Source organism: Falco naumanni, chromosome 11, assembly GCF_017639655.2.
Source record: "Falco naumanni isolate bFalNau1 chromosome 11, bFalNau1.pat, whole genome shotgun sequence".
NCBI lineage: Eukaryota > Metazoa > Chordata > Aves > Falconiformes > Falconidae > Falco > Falco naumanni.
In genome coordinates this window covers 5,226,469-5,242,624 of record NC_054064.1, presented here as the reverse complement: position 1 = coordinate 5,242,624, position 16,156 = coordinate 5,226,469, and the positions used below count along the sequence as shown (strand labels likewise).

The 16,156-nt window shown below is 39.5% G+C and overlaps 1 protein-coding gene across 9 annotated transcripts in view; it reads left to right on the top strand.

Moving 5' to 3' along the window:
- The window catches only part of RC3H1 (ring finger and CCCH-type domains 1), a 65,035-nt gene extending 49,101 nt beyond the window's left edge, over window positions 1-15,934 (top strand). For 3 of the 9 annotated variants that reach the window (XM_040610031.1, XM_040610032.1, XM_040610029.1), the window contains exons 15-20: window positions 2,644-2,854; window positions 3,800-3,890; window positions 4,010-4,145; window positions 6,157-6,327; window positions 6,919-7,034; window positions 8,231-15,934. In XM_040610031.1, coding sequence (XP_040465965.1) covers window positions 2,644-2,854; window positions 3,800-3,890; window positions 4,010-4,145; window positions 6,157-6,327; window positions 6,919-7,034; window positions 8,231-8,384 — 879 coding nt within the window. In that variant the 3' untranslated portion in view covers window positions 8,385-15,934. The remainder of the gene's footprint in view (window positions 1-2,643; window positions 2,855-3,799; window positions 3,891-4,009; window positions 4,146-6,156; window positions 6,328-6,918; window positions 7,035-8,230) is intronic. The other 6 variants (XM_040610035.1, XM_040610034.1, XM_040610033.1 and 3 more) reach the window with 4 other exon arrangements.
- Window positions 15,935-16,156: the final 222 nt, after the last annotated feature.

Genomic DNA, 16,156 nt, shown 5'->3' with positions numbered 1-16,156 from the left:
GGCGATTTCTAGCTCTATGCTGTGTGCATTCAGTCCTTCACAGAAGCCATGGGTGTCTTACTCTGAACTTACTTTTGCTGCTGCCTTTTTGCTAGGTCAGTGTTGCAAAAAGAAGGGACTACTAGGGTGTCATTATTGAGAGTCATGAATGTGAAGAAAAGAAATAGGATTCTGAAATACCACCACTGTTCTTTTTTTCCTAACATTTAAGCATCACTCAACAGCAAGAAGTAGGTATGTAGCATGGTAGCCCACGCAAGTAGGAAGACTTTCAAGTCTTCAAGAGAAAGGATTGTTTAGTCTGAGAGACATTTTTACAGAGATGGATCTGGTTTTCTCCTTCAATTCCCATCTGCAAAAGTGTTCAATCATCTTTTGTTTATATATTGTCACTGTCATGGCGACTCTTCTTTGGCCAATAAGGGGAGGGGGAAGAAATTTCTATCTAGAATTCAGTCTTCTGTGGACAGGTGCTCACCTATTGCAACCACTTAACTAAATGATAGGATTTTTCTGTCTAGTTTCTTCTCTTTGTGCACAAGCAGGCTTCCCTGTTTCCCATCTGCCTTATTGGAATTAAATGCATCTGGTTTCTGTCCACTGAATTGCTTTCCTGTAAGACCTCAAAGGCACTGTGTGAATGGGAGCAAAAAGGAGGCTTTTCTCTCAGAAAAAGCAGGGCAAGAAAAGGCATTTCTTTGCAGCTTTGGGGTTTTTTATGTCCTTTTGCTCTCTGTCCTACACAGCGTGTTTGCCTTGAGTTATAGTGCTGTCACGTTTGACCTGGGGAAGTAAGATGGCTCAGAATCAGGTTATTGCTGTCCAAGTGGCAGTGTTCAGGAACCAACAAACAGCTCTTGTCTTTCATCCCTGCTGCTAAAAAACTGTGCAAACAAACTGGAACTCAATTAAGAGAAGTAATAGAGTTTTGGAGAAGCAGCCTCCTTTTTCATTGCTAAACAAAGCATTCTTCTGCCCCCGAGGTAATTTTCAGAGAAAGCAAATAGGATCTTTGCTGCTCTTCAGTTTTCGTTTCCTCGCAGGAAAAAGTTCTCAGGAGACCTTTACTGCAGATGGCGAGTGAATTAATTCTTCCTTTTTTTAATTGCTCATAAGAGATTCCTTTTTTCAAGGATAAGAATAGTATCATCTAAGAGCACATAATGCTGGATTTTATGCAGATAGCATTGCACCTTTACTGTGTTTTTTCCCCCCACTCAGTATATGGAAATAAATTAAATTGGTACTGTCATCCTATGGACTCAAGATTGATACAATATTTTTTTAGAATTCCAAAGTAGATGGTGTCTAATGCCTGTTCCAGTTTCAACATGTTACACTTCTTGAGTTTAGCTTCCAACTCTGTTGTGACTGCCATTTTCACCCCTTTATTCCTGCCTTAGTTATCTTATTGTGTCTGTTTCTAGCAATCCTTAACGTCACTGAAAGCTTGCAGAGTTTCATTTTAATTTTGGACCATAATGAAGTTTTTAGCCTTCAGTCTGTCCTTTTTGTGTAGTAGCCCCACTTACCTTGTTCTTTTTATTGTACACAGCACTGTGCTACAGTTTTACTTCTTTAGCAGTCTTAACTCTGTTCTGTAAGTTCTTACCATGTTACATTCTCTGGCAGCCAACAGACAGCTTCTCATTTAACTAAGTGCTTTTCCTTTTTTTGTTTGTGTGTTTGTTTTTTTTTTTAAATCTGTTTATTTCTTTTCACTGTTTTGTGTTTATCTGGATGGGGTGATTATTCTGGGGGTGGGGTTTATTTGTTTTGTTTTGTGTTGAGGAACCTTCTTAAAATCAATTTTTATTCATGGAACCAACCCTTTGACATGTGTTTTTAAGTTACTCCAGGTGACTTCTCCCGTAACTGGCCTAACTTGTATCTCAGGAAAAGCTTTGTTAAAAATCTTTATGATAATCTCTTGTTTCTTCTTCTCAGTAAGTTAAATCACATTGACTTATCCTGCTAAATCAAGCTTGTTTTCTATGCACATCATCTCCCTTGTGACTGCTTGACAGAGGTCTGTGAGTAGAGAGGGAACATTTTATCTGTTTATCTATATGCTAGCCCGTTAAGGTGTTTGAGTCTGAAGCTTAGTTAGAAACCGTGATGTTCCAAGCAGTACTAGTAGTTAATGAAAAATGTGCCTGAAAAGATGTACCAGACATCCCAAGTAAGTGCTGTGCTGCATAATTCCCATTTTGAGTCCTCTCTTAAGCTGTTAGATGATATGGTTGTTAACACTTGCCTTCAGAGAAATTTCTTTTGGACTTAGGAGGGAGGAGCGTATTCCTCAGAGATGCCCGCTGATCTCCTCTGACTTGATTCTGGAGGGGTTTTTCCCTTCTGTCCCATTAGACTTTCCTCTGTCTTAATTTCCTTTTGCTGCTGCTCCCTTCTCTTGGATTTGTTTGTAAATAATTATGCAACTGTTTCACGGTGGTGTTAGTAATGGTCATCTGAAGTTGGGAGTGATCAGTGGAGTTACAAACTGAAGAATTGGAAGACTAGTTGAAGGATGAAGGGAATAGAGAACACAAGAGAGACTTACTGTACTGGTACCAGCTTGTAAAAGGAATGTGGGTTTGTTATTTCTGAGTAAGTTTTTGACTGCCTTTTCCATGTCTTGTCTAGAACATAGATAGTAAAGCCATGCGTGACCAACGATTAGACATGCAGCGAAGAGCAGCAGAGACTGGTGATGATGACCTCATTCCATTTGGAGACCGACCAACTGTGTCGAGATTTGGGGCTATCTCTCGTACTTCTAAAGCGATGTACCAGAATTCTGGTCCCATGCAGGCCATGGCTGTTCAGGGAGCTACCACCAAATCGGTCATTTCAGGTACAGTGTGTGCTCTTGGATTTTCCTGGCTGTTGCTGTATCCTTTAGTGCTATGGCACAGTACAACTGGAAGTCAAACCCTGTAAACTTGTTTCTTGTCTTAGAAATATAGATGAGATGTATGTGTTTACACTACTAAAAATAACTCTAGGTAGGGCTATGCTGAGCAGCCTGAGGAAGAAGGCTGCTGCAATTTTCTGTCCCAAGGACAGGTTTGTGCATGTGTTGGTGACTACTTGTTGCTATTTGGAAAAAGTTAATTTGTTCTGCTGGTCCCCTGTGGTGGGAGGTTTTTTAAATCTGTTGTATTACAGTGCAGAAACTTACTGCTTTCTCAAGTAAATAATTCAAAAGCATCATAATGAAGTACTGTACAGCACTCCTACTTTATGGATAGTTGCCGCTGCAAGCTTAATGCAGCCAATGTTTTGTGTGATGTTAGGCAGAGCAAATAAAGTAGGAATAGTTTATATTTTCTAACCGTATGTATAGTGTGGCTGTATACCTTAATCCAAAAGTGGTCCTTTTTTGAGGTGCACTAAATCATAACAAAAAATGTAATTGTATTCCTCCAAACTTCCTTCTAGATTTTTTTCGGGAGTTAGCTGCTGGGAACAAAACAAACCCATGTTTGTTTAATTCACATAGTGAATGTAAGTTTGTGTCCCTGTCTCTCAGTGTCTGAAGTCCTTCACAATCTCACACTCTGGGAGACTATCACAAATCTGTTGGATGTACATGAAGGGTCATGCATTATGCACATGAGACTAGTGACATGTTATATTTCTGTATTTGTTTCAGCAGAAGAAACATTAGACCAGCACTGTTAGAGGGTTGGCCTTTCTGGTTATTCTCTAATGTCTGTCCAGTTCTGTGTATTGGCTGAACTACTTAAAGGATACTTCTGTAGTAATGTGACACGGATTTCTTTCTGTTCACTGACAGACTACAATCCTTACGGAACTCACGGTGGCTGGGGAGGCTCTCCATATTCTCCTCATCAAAATATACCTTCTCAGGGACGTTTCAACGACAGGTAGGATTGCTTTGTTTTAGTTTACCTTTTTTAAAATTTTCTTTATCTTTTTTCTATGCCATCTGAGTAAAGCTTTTTTTCCCCTAAATCTCCTTATTTTTCCTTTTCTGATCCCAAAGGGAGAGACTGTCCATGTCAGATGTGGCTGGTCATGGGAAACAGTTACCCTCAGCAGAACGAGAGCAGCAGCTGCGCATGGAGCTGCAGCAAGTAGACCATCAGATTAGCCAGCAGACACAGATGCGAGGACTAGAGGTTGGTGCCAGTGTTTGGAAGAATGGTGAGGGGTGGTGTGATGGTATGAGAGATGAAGCGGGTAAAGTTGCTTTTCATGTGTTGATCTTTCTTTGATTGTAATACTACTCAGTAACAATACTTAATTCTGTGATGTCAGGCATCAGGACTATGGTACAAGTCTAAACCTCTCTGCTTAGCAGCAGAAACTTCCCTGCATTTCAGCTGGAAATTGACAACATACTTGAATCTGCACTCTGTGCTTATTCATGTTTGCTTTCATTCTCTCTCACTTCCCCCCCCTGCCCTGCCCACCCCCTCTGTTCACCTGTCTACACGGAGTTAAACTTGTGGTGTAGATAACCTGTTCCTCTTGGCTTTACTGCCGTTGAAAATGTGTGATTTTATGTACAGAAGTCTTTGACCTTCATCTGTTTCATGTTTGGCTTCGTGTTGTACCTGTTTCTTCCTAAACAGCACAAACCAGAAGAGTCAAGAAAATAAATATCCAAGATATTCAGCTTGAAAAATTAAAGCTTAGTATTTTATGTCTCGTCGTGTAGAAGAAATGTAGTAATTTGCAACATGAGGAAGGATGGAAGTCTGCATTCATAAAAGAATTAATGATCTGAAATCTTTGTATTTTGTGAGATGCAGAAGGGGAAATGTTAAGGCATAATCAAAGAATTGTTTTAACAAAGCTTTAGTTACTTTTTTTTCCTCCTTCTAGGAGAAAATCAGTAAATATTTACCAGAAAGCTATTCTAGGTAGCTCAGCAACTGTTCATATTAATGTTTTCCCAGAAGGAATTGCTACAGGTAATGGAGAACAGCTTCTGCTGAAGGTATAGTTACCTAAGAATACATGTAATAGAGGAGGGTTATTGCAGAGTAATTGCAAGAGCTCACAATTTTTAAGTTGCAGCAGCAGTTACAAGTAGTACGGATTTCTTGGCTAAAACGTAACTCATGTTCTTGTGCTCTTGTTTGGGAACAAGAGGAGAAAATGTTTTAAATCTTGCATGTCTTCCTGTGCCATAATACAAAAGTATTGGAAAGTTGCAAAACCCGTAAGTGGCCTGCCTCTCCTGCCCGTTATTACTGTGATTGTGTCAGTGTTAAGTCCTACATAATTGAGTTTTGAGCGTTGATTTTTTTTTTACCATAACTTTAATTTCTCAGAACTAATCAGCTATTTTGAGTAATAACAGCTTTCTACTGTGTTCAAAGTGGCAAGTAGGTACTTGGAATCCAGGAGGCTTTGCTGATTTACTTGTTACAAGGTTGTAGCAATTGCTTAATTGAGTCACAGCATGAAGAGCTAGATTGTTGTGCTCTCTCAAATGAATGAGCATTTCTGCTTGAAGACTAGGCACATGTTTGGTTGCGTGGAGTAGTAGATAGTGTGTTTAAATGCAGAGCACACACTTACAGAACTGACACCCAAGTATTAGCAGATTTCTGGAGCGGCTGATGGGGTTACTGCTTTTACTTGGCTGCTAGTAGCTTGCAACTTGCGAATAACTGTCGTTGCTTGCCCCTCTTCGTTTCTGTGCTTCCTAATCTGGGTCAGTAAAGCGCTACAAATTGACACCCACATCTCAAGATATTTTATATGATTTAGCAATAATTCTGGCTCTACTGTAAAACTTGATAAATTCTACTATTGTAAAATAAAGCAGCAGATTTGCTTATCTGCTGTTATCTTTTGTTCAACAAATAGCTTACAAAGAGTAGTGGTCTTGTTCCTGTGCTTTTAATCTTAGTTTTGAGCAGCATATGGGGAAAACTCATGCAAAAACTTATTATAATAAAAGGTATTTAACACTGCTTATTTTAAAGTGAAAAGAGAGTCTGTAAAAAATGTTTGAACTTGCATTGGAAGTGATTTCAATTGGGACCTTATTAAGCATGGAGAGAGGCAGCCTTGGGTTTGCAAATAAGCAATACTCTAGAGTTATGGCCTAGAGCTCTTTCTGTGCTTGGTGTGTTGTGTGCTCAGTTGTGTATGTGCTTGGCTTTATGCATTTAGGCTGTTAGTAACAGGCTGCTGTTGCAGAGGGAGGCGACTACCCTGGCAGGCCAACCACAGCCCCCACCCCCACCTCCCAAGTGGCCTGGGATGATCTCAAGTGAACAGCTGAGCTTGGAGCTACACCAGGTGGAAAGGGAAATTGGGAAGAGAACCCGTGAGCTGAGCATGGTGAGTGCTGTGGGGGTGGGAGGCAGAGAGGTGGAGAGGAGAGCTGTGCAGCTGGCTGCAGCCCTTTTAGCCTGGCAGAAGGGCTCTTTGCTGGGATAACCACAGCTGGAGTCATCCATCTCCCTCTTTATTCTTCCAAACCTCCTGAGGAGTTCTTTGATTCTTCTTCATGAAGAATTTTAATTCTAGCCGCCTTAAAATACTCTGCTGCTGTTTTGTTGCCATTTGAAAATAAGCGTGCCACTGAATTAGTTGAAAACTGCATAGTCTCCAAGGTCACTGTAAACTGCTTTAACATAGAAATCATCTTCTGCAGGTACAGGCTAGCATTCAGAAGTCTGTGTGCTGTTACAGTCTGTGGTCTTTGCTTGTTGTTATGAGAATCATCCCTTTCTTTCAGGAAATACAATGTCCTGAGAGGATAAGCGTGTCTTAGTCTGTTTTCCTGTCTCATGGTTTTTGTGGGTTACGCTGTATAACTCCCAATCTACAGGCCTTCATCGTTGGTCCTAAAGGATCGAGTCTCAAATACCTTTAACACTGTGTTAAAGAATTTTTCTTCTGTCCTTTTGGTTTTTTTTTTTTTAAAAGGAAAGCCAGTCTTCACTGGATATGAAAAACAAACTGGGCACGAATAAACAGACAGAAAATGGACAGTTAGAACCACAAAGCAAGGTTCCAGCTGAAGACCTCGCACTGACATTCAGGTAACATGGGGTTTCAACCTTTCCTCGTGAAACAGCAGAATGACTTAATCAGGGTCACTCTCTGGTGTAGGAATAATAATAACCCTTGGTCTCACATTGGCTCTGATGTGGAAGCATCTGCTAGGAAAAGATAGAAAACAAGTTTTTATCGTGCATGTGTGAATTAAGGGCCATTTCAGCTGATGAGTAGGTGAGTGGAATGAGGCTCTGTATCAATTAGCACAACAGAAGAATTTCAGTGTTTGTAAGACCAGAAGTCCATCGAGTCAATTATTAGTAGGGAGGAGCAGGAGCTAAACAACCCTAGAAGAAACATTTATCTGCTGCTTTAGTTTCAAAGAAAAGAAATGTTCCAAATGTGGGAGGAAAGTTACTGCATCCTGCTAATGTTTGTGGTGTGGGTCATATCTAGGAAGGTATGTAGCTTTGAAACAAAGATCACTTTGATTTGTAGCAGTAATTTTTATCTGTGTAGATGTTGGGGTTGATTTCAGTTGACATTTGATATTCAATTGAAATAAGATGTTGCCTGGGAATGCTGGGAATCTATACAGCAAGCATTTTCAGATGGCTGCAAGCATCTGCGTGTATTCAAGCTAAAAGCTTTGAACAGAAAAGCTCAGATGTTTCATTAAGTTTACATAACTTGATGTGAGCAGTTTGGAATCTGAATATTTATTCAGAAAATGTATCCCTCTCGATTGCTTATGAAGTCTGCACCAATTATTAAGTTCTGCACTGCACCATTAGGTTGAGGCCTCCAGAGCAGAAACTAATTTTTCCATATGGAACTCTGGAAGTAATGAAACTACAACAAATATTTCTTTTTTTTAATAAAAAAATTAAGATAAATGATCCAGATAAGTTAAATGTTCTGGAATGTCTGCACTGTACAGATTGTACATCTTAAGGCACATGCTGAAATAGTTTGCAAAGCATAACTAATCTAGAACCTTAAAAATATATTGACTGACTTGTTTTCAATTAGCCATATCTTGGTTCATTCTTTTCTGTTAAGTATCTGCAGCATACCAGACGACCTATTTGTTATACAAGGCAAGTCTTTACATGCGTTCCCAACTGTTCATTGAGATGCTGCAGAAACAAATAACTGACATCCTTTTACTTAAATAAAAAAAATCTCAGTAATTACTTCTCTTTGCCCCCTTCCCCCTTTATCCTTAACTTTCTTTCAGCAGTGATGTTCCAAATGGATCAGCCTTGACACAAGAGAACATTGGCCTCCTGTCCAGCAAGACAGTGTCTCTCAGCCTGTCAGAGGACCCAGAGGGAGGAGGAGAAAACCACGACTCCCAGAGAGCGGGAGTTACACCCACATCTGCTCCATGAAGTGAGGCCAGCATACCCCAGAGTTTCATTTGCTGGGGTGTTGGTAGCTTCCATCACATTTTTTTCCAGGGGTGATTGGAGAAACCCAGGAGCAACAGCAGTAGCAGAGCAGCAGGTCCAGAGGCAATGTGCACAAACACAACTACTAGAAACAAATCCTGCACATAGTTCACATTAACGCATTTTTTAATTAAAAAAAAATGAAAATTAGCAGTATCTGCAAGCAATTCAAATTAAATTTGTTTTTGTTCTGTGAATGAACTTTATTTTAATAACTTTGGACGCCTTGGATCCCAGGGCTTAAAAAAAAAAGATATTATATATATATACTCTGTTTGATTAATTGTATGATCTTAATGAAGTAGGTTTCTTCTTTTATTTTGGTATTATTACATACCCAGTGCATAATTTCTTATCACCTTAATTTCTCAACAACTAAAACAACCTGGCCGCTTCCTTGTATGGTTTAAGGGTAGACAAGGAGTGAGGGTTGGAGAGTAGCTGTGAACTGCAGTGTCAAAAGATGTGCAGCAAACTTTGTTCTTAAAACAATTCCCCCCATTGTGGCTAGGAACTAAACTCTAGCTTGTGTGAGACTTCTTGCTTAAATTATTTTAAACTACAAGTGACAGAATCTTTGCAATGCAACAGGTGTGGTCCTTACTGTATGTCCCAGCACAGCACGTGTAATTAAAGAGGATAACAAAACGATTGTCAAACATATGTTACATTATTTGAAGGTTGCTGGCCTTTCGTTTTCTGTTGGGACTGAAGAGGTCAGCAGAATGCAGACCGATCTACTACAGCATGAGTATTTCTGAAGCTGGTTAGCTGGGGCTTGTGGTAGAGACACTTAACTAACCAGTAAAGGTTGTGCAGCCATGACCAAGGTAGAATTTCTAGTAAATAGGAAGTAGAGAGAACGCAAAGTTACACAGTTTCTGGAAGGATGTTAGCTGCTGATGAGCTGGTGAACAGTGTTAGTTCATCTAGCGTCTGCTGGTTGTGTTTCCCCCCACCCTTTTCACTAGGCCTTTAAAACAAGCTTACCCAAAGTCCATACTAAAAATTGATGCAGAGGGACTTACTGACCTCTCTGCCTTATTAAACAGATCTTTCATATATGCATCCTTCTCAGCAAATCTTGCTTTTTTCTTCATTGCTATTTTACGATGATTATTAAAACTACAATTTTCTTCACAACCTGATTTTTTTTTTCCCCTTTCTTTTGTTCAGTGATGTATCAGTTATTTAATTGTAATGCTGTTGTGAGGGCCTTTTACTGAAGGAGACCAACATCTCTGATTTGTGCTTGTCAGTGATGGCGATCTTTAAAATATAAAGGGGAATTTTAATTTCTTTTTTCAAAGCTGGCATTTTTAAAGGTGTGTGTGTTTGTATTACAATTTGATATCTGAGACTCAGTCTGCAGCTTGTCTGCCACTGCTGCGATGGATCCTTCCTAGATTCCCCTTTCATACGGGAAAAGCTGCATCAAAACCGATCACTTGGAGGTGCAGCACAGAATCTGTCAGAAGTAGTTAGGAGTACTGAAAGGCAAATCTTGCTTGATAGATCTAGTGTGCTACTTCTCCAGGTAGGTCTTCATAATTGAAGAAAAAAAAAGTTGAAGAAACCATAGGCCTTTCTAGACGTTTTCTTAAAGAAATAAAAGAAATCTTGTTCTTGCTGCACATTTTTGACTCTGTCGACATGCACTGGGGTGAGACCCTGTATGCAAAGAATTCTGTGGAGAACAATTTTAAGTGCTGCTCCCTCTGCACCTTCTTGGCCTGTTCTTGTTTTTTCTTTCTGGGTTAGACTACTAAATCTGAAAGCACTGGTTATGTAATAAATTACTGCATTGCTTTGGTTGGGTAAAGCAAGAGTTAATAAATTTTCTTGGTTTTTAGTTTTTTTCCTTAACCTTAACTCCTGCTGAGGTCATAGCAACCTTGGGCTAAGCTTTGCATTCATCATACTGTTAAATAAAACAAAATGGGGGGTGGGAGGGGATACAGTCCCAGTATTGCCTACCAGTAGGAGAGTCCAAACAGAAGACTCTTTTGAGTAGCAATTATTTAATTTGCCCAGTCAAGGCACCGCGTTTATATACTATTTCACATTGAATTTGATTATGCCCTACAGACCTGGCTGGTCAAGGATTTGATACACATATTGGCTTGGGATTCGAGCTTTCTTTTTTATTTAAATAAAAATTTATATATAAATATATATATACATATATACATAGTTATATATGTATATATATTGGGTATGTTTTAAGAATTTTTTCGCATGAGCGCAGCTGTTGTGATCAAATGTCTGGGAGGTAGAAGCACTGAATGAAAATAAAGGCATTTTTTCAGCACACCCCCACACACTTTCCATATGTCTCCACACAGGTTTATTTTGCTCTTAATTGAACTTTGGCCTCTTAATTGCCAAGAGGAGTTTTGAAGCTTGCTTTTTTTTCTAACCCTTCTAAACTTTTGGCAAAGAATCATCTCTACTAGAATAGTTTCATTTACACTTTGCCCCCATCCATCTGTATCTCCTACTTGAGGCCTAACGTTACACCCTCCCCGCTTTGAGCTGAGCAGAACCTAGGGTGAGGCAGTTTTGAGCCTGTCAGGTCTGTTCTCCCATCTCTGCTCTGGATATGATGATGATTAACGAGTTCCCCTGGCAGCCTGCTCACAAGTCAACTGATACAGGCACGGTGCCCTCTTCCCCATCCTTTAGTGCAGAGCACCACCGTCAGGTCAGCTTGCTTGTTTTTAATTAGTGTACTTCTTCCTGCTGTGTCTTTATTAACACAGGGAGTTCATTCTAGTGTTGAGATAATTAGTGCAATATTCTAACCTAGGAGGACAAGCCCAGAATGTACCTTTTTTTTTCTGCTATAATTCTTGGTGTAAAATGACTTCTCAAAGACGGTTATGATATGTTTTAATCTACAGATTCATTTTGAACACTAGGAAGAAAACCTGAAGGGGCAAAAACTTTTTTTACCTTTCGTTACTTGTGCCAGCTAGTTTCCTTGCCAGGTTAGGGATTAATTTTTTTTCTCCACTTTTCCTCCTGGGAGGAATTCTGCAGTAAGAGCTATCCAGATTGCTGGCCTGCATATACTGAATGTTTCCAAAACCTGTGGATTAGAAAGGAAACTTTACTGTTGTTTTTTCTCCTTCATCCAGCTCTTGTGTGCTGTACTTTGTGCATGGTGTCCTTGCTGTGATCAGTGTGTCCAGGTGAATGCCCTGTTTGCCCAGTATTATAGTTTGGCTTGTTAAATAGTTTGTTTAATGTCTACTAACAGTATTGATTTTTGGTTTTGTTTTTTCCCCTCCTCCTCTTACCCTTTTCTTGCTTTTTTTTCCAGGTTTAATTGATTAAACAAGCCAAACAGCAAAACATAGTACATGCTTTGAAGTCTTTTCTGGAAGCTGCCCCTAAAATTGTACCCTTTTGTGGAAAAGCGTGCTGGTAGAACTGGGAGGACAGGTAGCTGTCCATATCAAGGAAGCATTGATGGCTACAGCAAATAAGCAGGAAATGAAAATTTCTGGAGTCACTCTGTATTCAGATACATTCATTTCTACAGCCTGTCATTGTCCCAGTTTTACAGGAATGCTGTCCGCTTCAGTGAAATTGGTTTTGCTAGAAGGTTTACTTCCTTCTACTTGGGCAAGAGGAAGCAGTATTACAATGGTGTTAGGCCACAACTGCATCGTTTGGTAGGTAGGTTAGATCTTTTACTGCAGTCAACAACTTTCAACTCTAATTGATACCTGGGTTTCAGCCCCAGCATGGACAAACCCCCCAGGAACAGGAAGCTTCGAGTGTTAGGTTAAATTTTAGTATGTCAGTGATTCAGGCACTGTAGAAAGGATGTTTGTTTATTCTGTAGTGTTACTTTCCTCCTCCTGTCAACATCTCTTCTTCCTTTCTGTTGACCCAGTTCTCTTAATAGGAGAAATTTAGACTTTTTCTTCTGGCCCTCTTGTATATTACAGTGTTCTGTCCCATTTCAGAATAGGACTTATTTTATTTAGACCAGAGCACCTTTTAAACTTGCAGCACTGTTATCCCCTTTAAGTTCTTCTCTGTCCTAGTTTCTTCTGAGCCTTATTCTCTCCCTTTTGTCCATATCTTCCTTCCTTTCCTTCTGTGGCTTGCCCATTCACCCTCCCTGATTGTGTAACAGTGACAGCTTGCTGCCTCAAAACAGAGCATTCAAAGGAATTCGCTTAGCCAATAACTTCTGTGAAGTTGCCTTTTCTAATGGTGTTATTACTCAGTGATGCACAAATGTGATATTGCCCCTACTGGTAGGCAAACGGGGGATCTGTATAAACATGGTAAACTGCTGTTTTTCTTTAAAGGAGAGCCAAAGACTTGTGCTTTACACTTTTTTTTTTCCCTGGTGTAACCATTTTGATTGTCAGATCTTTGTAGGGTTTTGTGAGTTGACTGTATTATCCTAATAACAATTTACAAAAGTTAATGATTGTCAAGCCTTATCCATGCATTGAATTGTGGAAAATCATTCCATTTAGTCATACAATTTGCAATATACTGAGATGTATCTGGGGTATTCTGACATGTTTTCGGTCTGTCATACACTCTCTCAGCTGATGGAATGGCTCATTTAAAGAGGGAGAAGGAACATAGAAATGTAATATAATCAAAGAAGCCTTGTCTTTAAGTGTTTAAATTGAATACTGTTTTAAAATTTCTTCAGTTACAGTAAAAGATAAATCTGTGTTGCAAATGTAACTGACTTTTAAGCCCATTGGAACTGAAAAGACTTGTCAAACTGTAGCATTACATTAAATTAGATGTGGAAGAAGCAAACTTGTATGTTGATACTGTCTCTTGACAGCACCAATTGAGTAAGGTGGGGCAAATCCTCTATTAGCAAGGGCTAGGAGTGAGGCTTTTCATTAATAATATGTTAAGAAAGCCGCTTGCATTTCCCTTCCTTGATCTAACATAAACTCTTGCAGACTGTTAAGGCTTTTGGATTTAGAGAGAAATCTGTAAGTCAGAGTAGCATAAACCCTAATTTCCATTCCCATTTATAAATCTGAACTATAATGAAGCGGCCTTACAAGATAGTTGGCTGAAGAACCCCAATATAATATATCTTCAGTTGACTAGTTATTTCAGACCCACTTTTATGGTCCAAGAGCTTCAGTGCTAGTAATCGGGAAGTTCAACAGCAGGAGTGCTAACTCATCATCTCTGTTCTAAAATGGGGGGGGGAAAACCCCATACAAGCAGTGTGCAAGTTTTCTGCTTGGCTGTGTGCGTATGAAGGAGGTTTTGTAGTCCTACAGTAGATAGAAGGAACACAGAGCAAGGCTGGGGCATTTATACTCAAATGTTGTCTTTGTTCACTTCCCCAAAATATGTGCTTCCTATTCCCGCCTCCTAATGTTGGTAGCACTGATTTAAAAACAACCCAAAAATGTCAGTGTGTCAGCAGCTTAATTTTTTGTATTAACAATAAATCGGTTCCCCTGGATGAAAAAAGGAAGCAAAAGTTCTTGAGTTGTCATAAGTGGTAGTTTAGACGTGAACTGGCAAAACATCTGCCTTGCTTGAGTAAATGTAAACTCTGAATTTGAAGAAAGTGAAGCAGCTCCTCTGAGCCACACTTTAGGTATAGCCTTGGTGCTAAGAGTTGGGTGTTTGTTACTTGCAGTATACCAGCATACAGATTATGTAGCACAGATTGATTTATTCAGGTAATCTGAAATGTCAGAAACTTCATTGGGGATTCTCTTTTCCATACTCAACTGTTTTATCAGCTGCGTTACTTTTCTTTTGAGATGTCAGGGGGCTGAAAGAGGCTAGAGTAAGTTAGTTCAAGTTACACAATATAAGTAAGTTATTCGGAGGGAAGGTTATCCCAGCACAGTGTCCTTATACAGTCAGCGTGTGGTCTTCATTCTTATGTAGGAAGAAGAATGTAACTGCTTAGTGTTGTCACAGTCTTCGAGGCACTTCTTAAGATGCAGGTAGAGCCTTGATTAGCAGGGAAAGGAGAACAAGCTTACTGTTGGGTTTTCTTTTTAATTTTATTTCCTAATGGCGAGTCTAATATCATGCCTTGGAAATTATTTGAACACTATGGTAAGCAAAGAGGGTGCAGTTTTTTCTGAAATTTTCCAATAAAAAGAGCTCATGGGAATGTTCCTGATGCAGAAAAATCCACATCCCATCGCTGGAAGGTTGAAATACATAACCGTAATGACGATCGGATGCCTATAGCTTAGTAACTTAAATAAGAAACTGATCTTTCCCAGGCAATCTTTGCAATTCCAGTGAGCTTGTGTATGATTTTAGTGCAGATTGCTAGATGTTCAGCATTTGGGAAAGTTTTAGGTGCCTGGCTTCGTCCAGCAAGAAAGACGGGTGTCTTTGGATATACAGGTTGGATGTTTTCATATTCTGGGAAACAACTGATTCTGAGATCTGAAAGTTTTAGGAGAACACAATTATCAACTTCAGTTTGAAAAATGCCGTCTTGGGAAAGATGGAAGCAACAGGTGGTGCAGTGTCTCTAAAAATAAAAAAGCATTAGAGATGATGGAATTACATATGAAATGTATATGGGGAAAATATATCTGTAAGCAAAAAAAAAAAAAAAAAGAAAATCTTGTGGAGTATTTGATGTTTAAGAAATTACTTCTTTGTAATGTTAAAAAGATTTATTAATAGTTCTGTGGCAGACAGTACTCACAAGTCTTTGGCATCCAAACCAGATTGTGTTTTGGATGGATCCCACAACTGGATGTGTGCACTGACCTCTTCATTTCTAGCCTTCTGAAAATGTTTTGTAGATGTATAAAGCAACCTGAGACAGAAGAAACCCTGTTCACGTCACAGCTGCTGCACAGTTTACAATTGGTACCGTTAATCTGCAGCCTCTTAAGCGAAGCTGCTCTAACGTGGGCGCACCAAATGACGTTGTTTCTTCTAATTTTCAGGAGTTCCCATTACCCCTTTGGCCTCTGCTTGCTGTGTAAGCAGCCTCTACGTGAAGAGGAGCTTTCCTTGAAGTCAGCTTAGCAACTGTGCTGTAGCCTGGTTATTTTGCCCTGTTTTCTGTAACTGGTGGCATAGTGTCGAGCTCTTTCCCCATTGTATTTGTTGCTATGGGGGAGGAAGACGGTGAGGCAAGGCACGTGTGGGAGGAGGGAGGAAGAGTTGTGGGATCTCGTATAGGATAGCTCCCACTCCCTCTTTGGAATCATCTACTTCCAGTTGTGGGATTTCTCTATAGGTGACATTTTTTCCTGTTTTTTGTAAGCCTAGTTTTCTTTGATCTTGTTAGTTCTGTACAAGTCTCCCCGAGACATTCTGCAGTCATTATCACCTTTTTGGGTGGAGTTTATTTTTTGGTTTGTTTGGGTTTTTTTAAATAACTTTTTAACATTGGTGCATATATGCTTGGGATAGAGCTCATGTAATTTTCCAATCGTATTGATTGTATGTGATTGTGCCCTGCAGAGGTATATTTAACAAAAAAAATAAAAAGGATAGCCTAGGTAATAAAGGAGACTGTGAGATCTGTTGAGTCAGGTTATGAACTGTTTCTTGAATTTATTTAGGATCCTGGATAAGTGAAATTCACTGTCTGCTGTTCTCATAAATCAACACTAAACAAAATGTCATGAATTCTCTCTCTGTTTGAACTGGTTCTTTTCTTGCTTTTCTTCTACTGTTTTCTTCCTTTCCTGCTTCTCTTCCCCATCAAC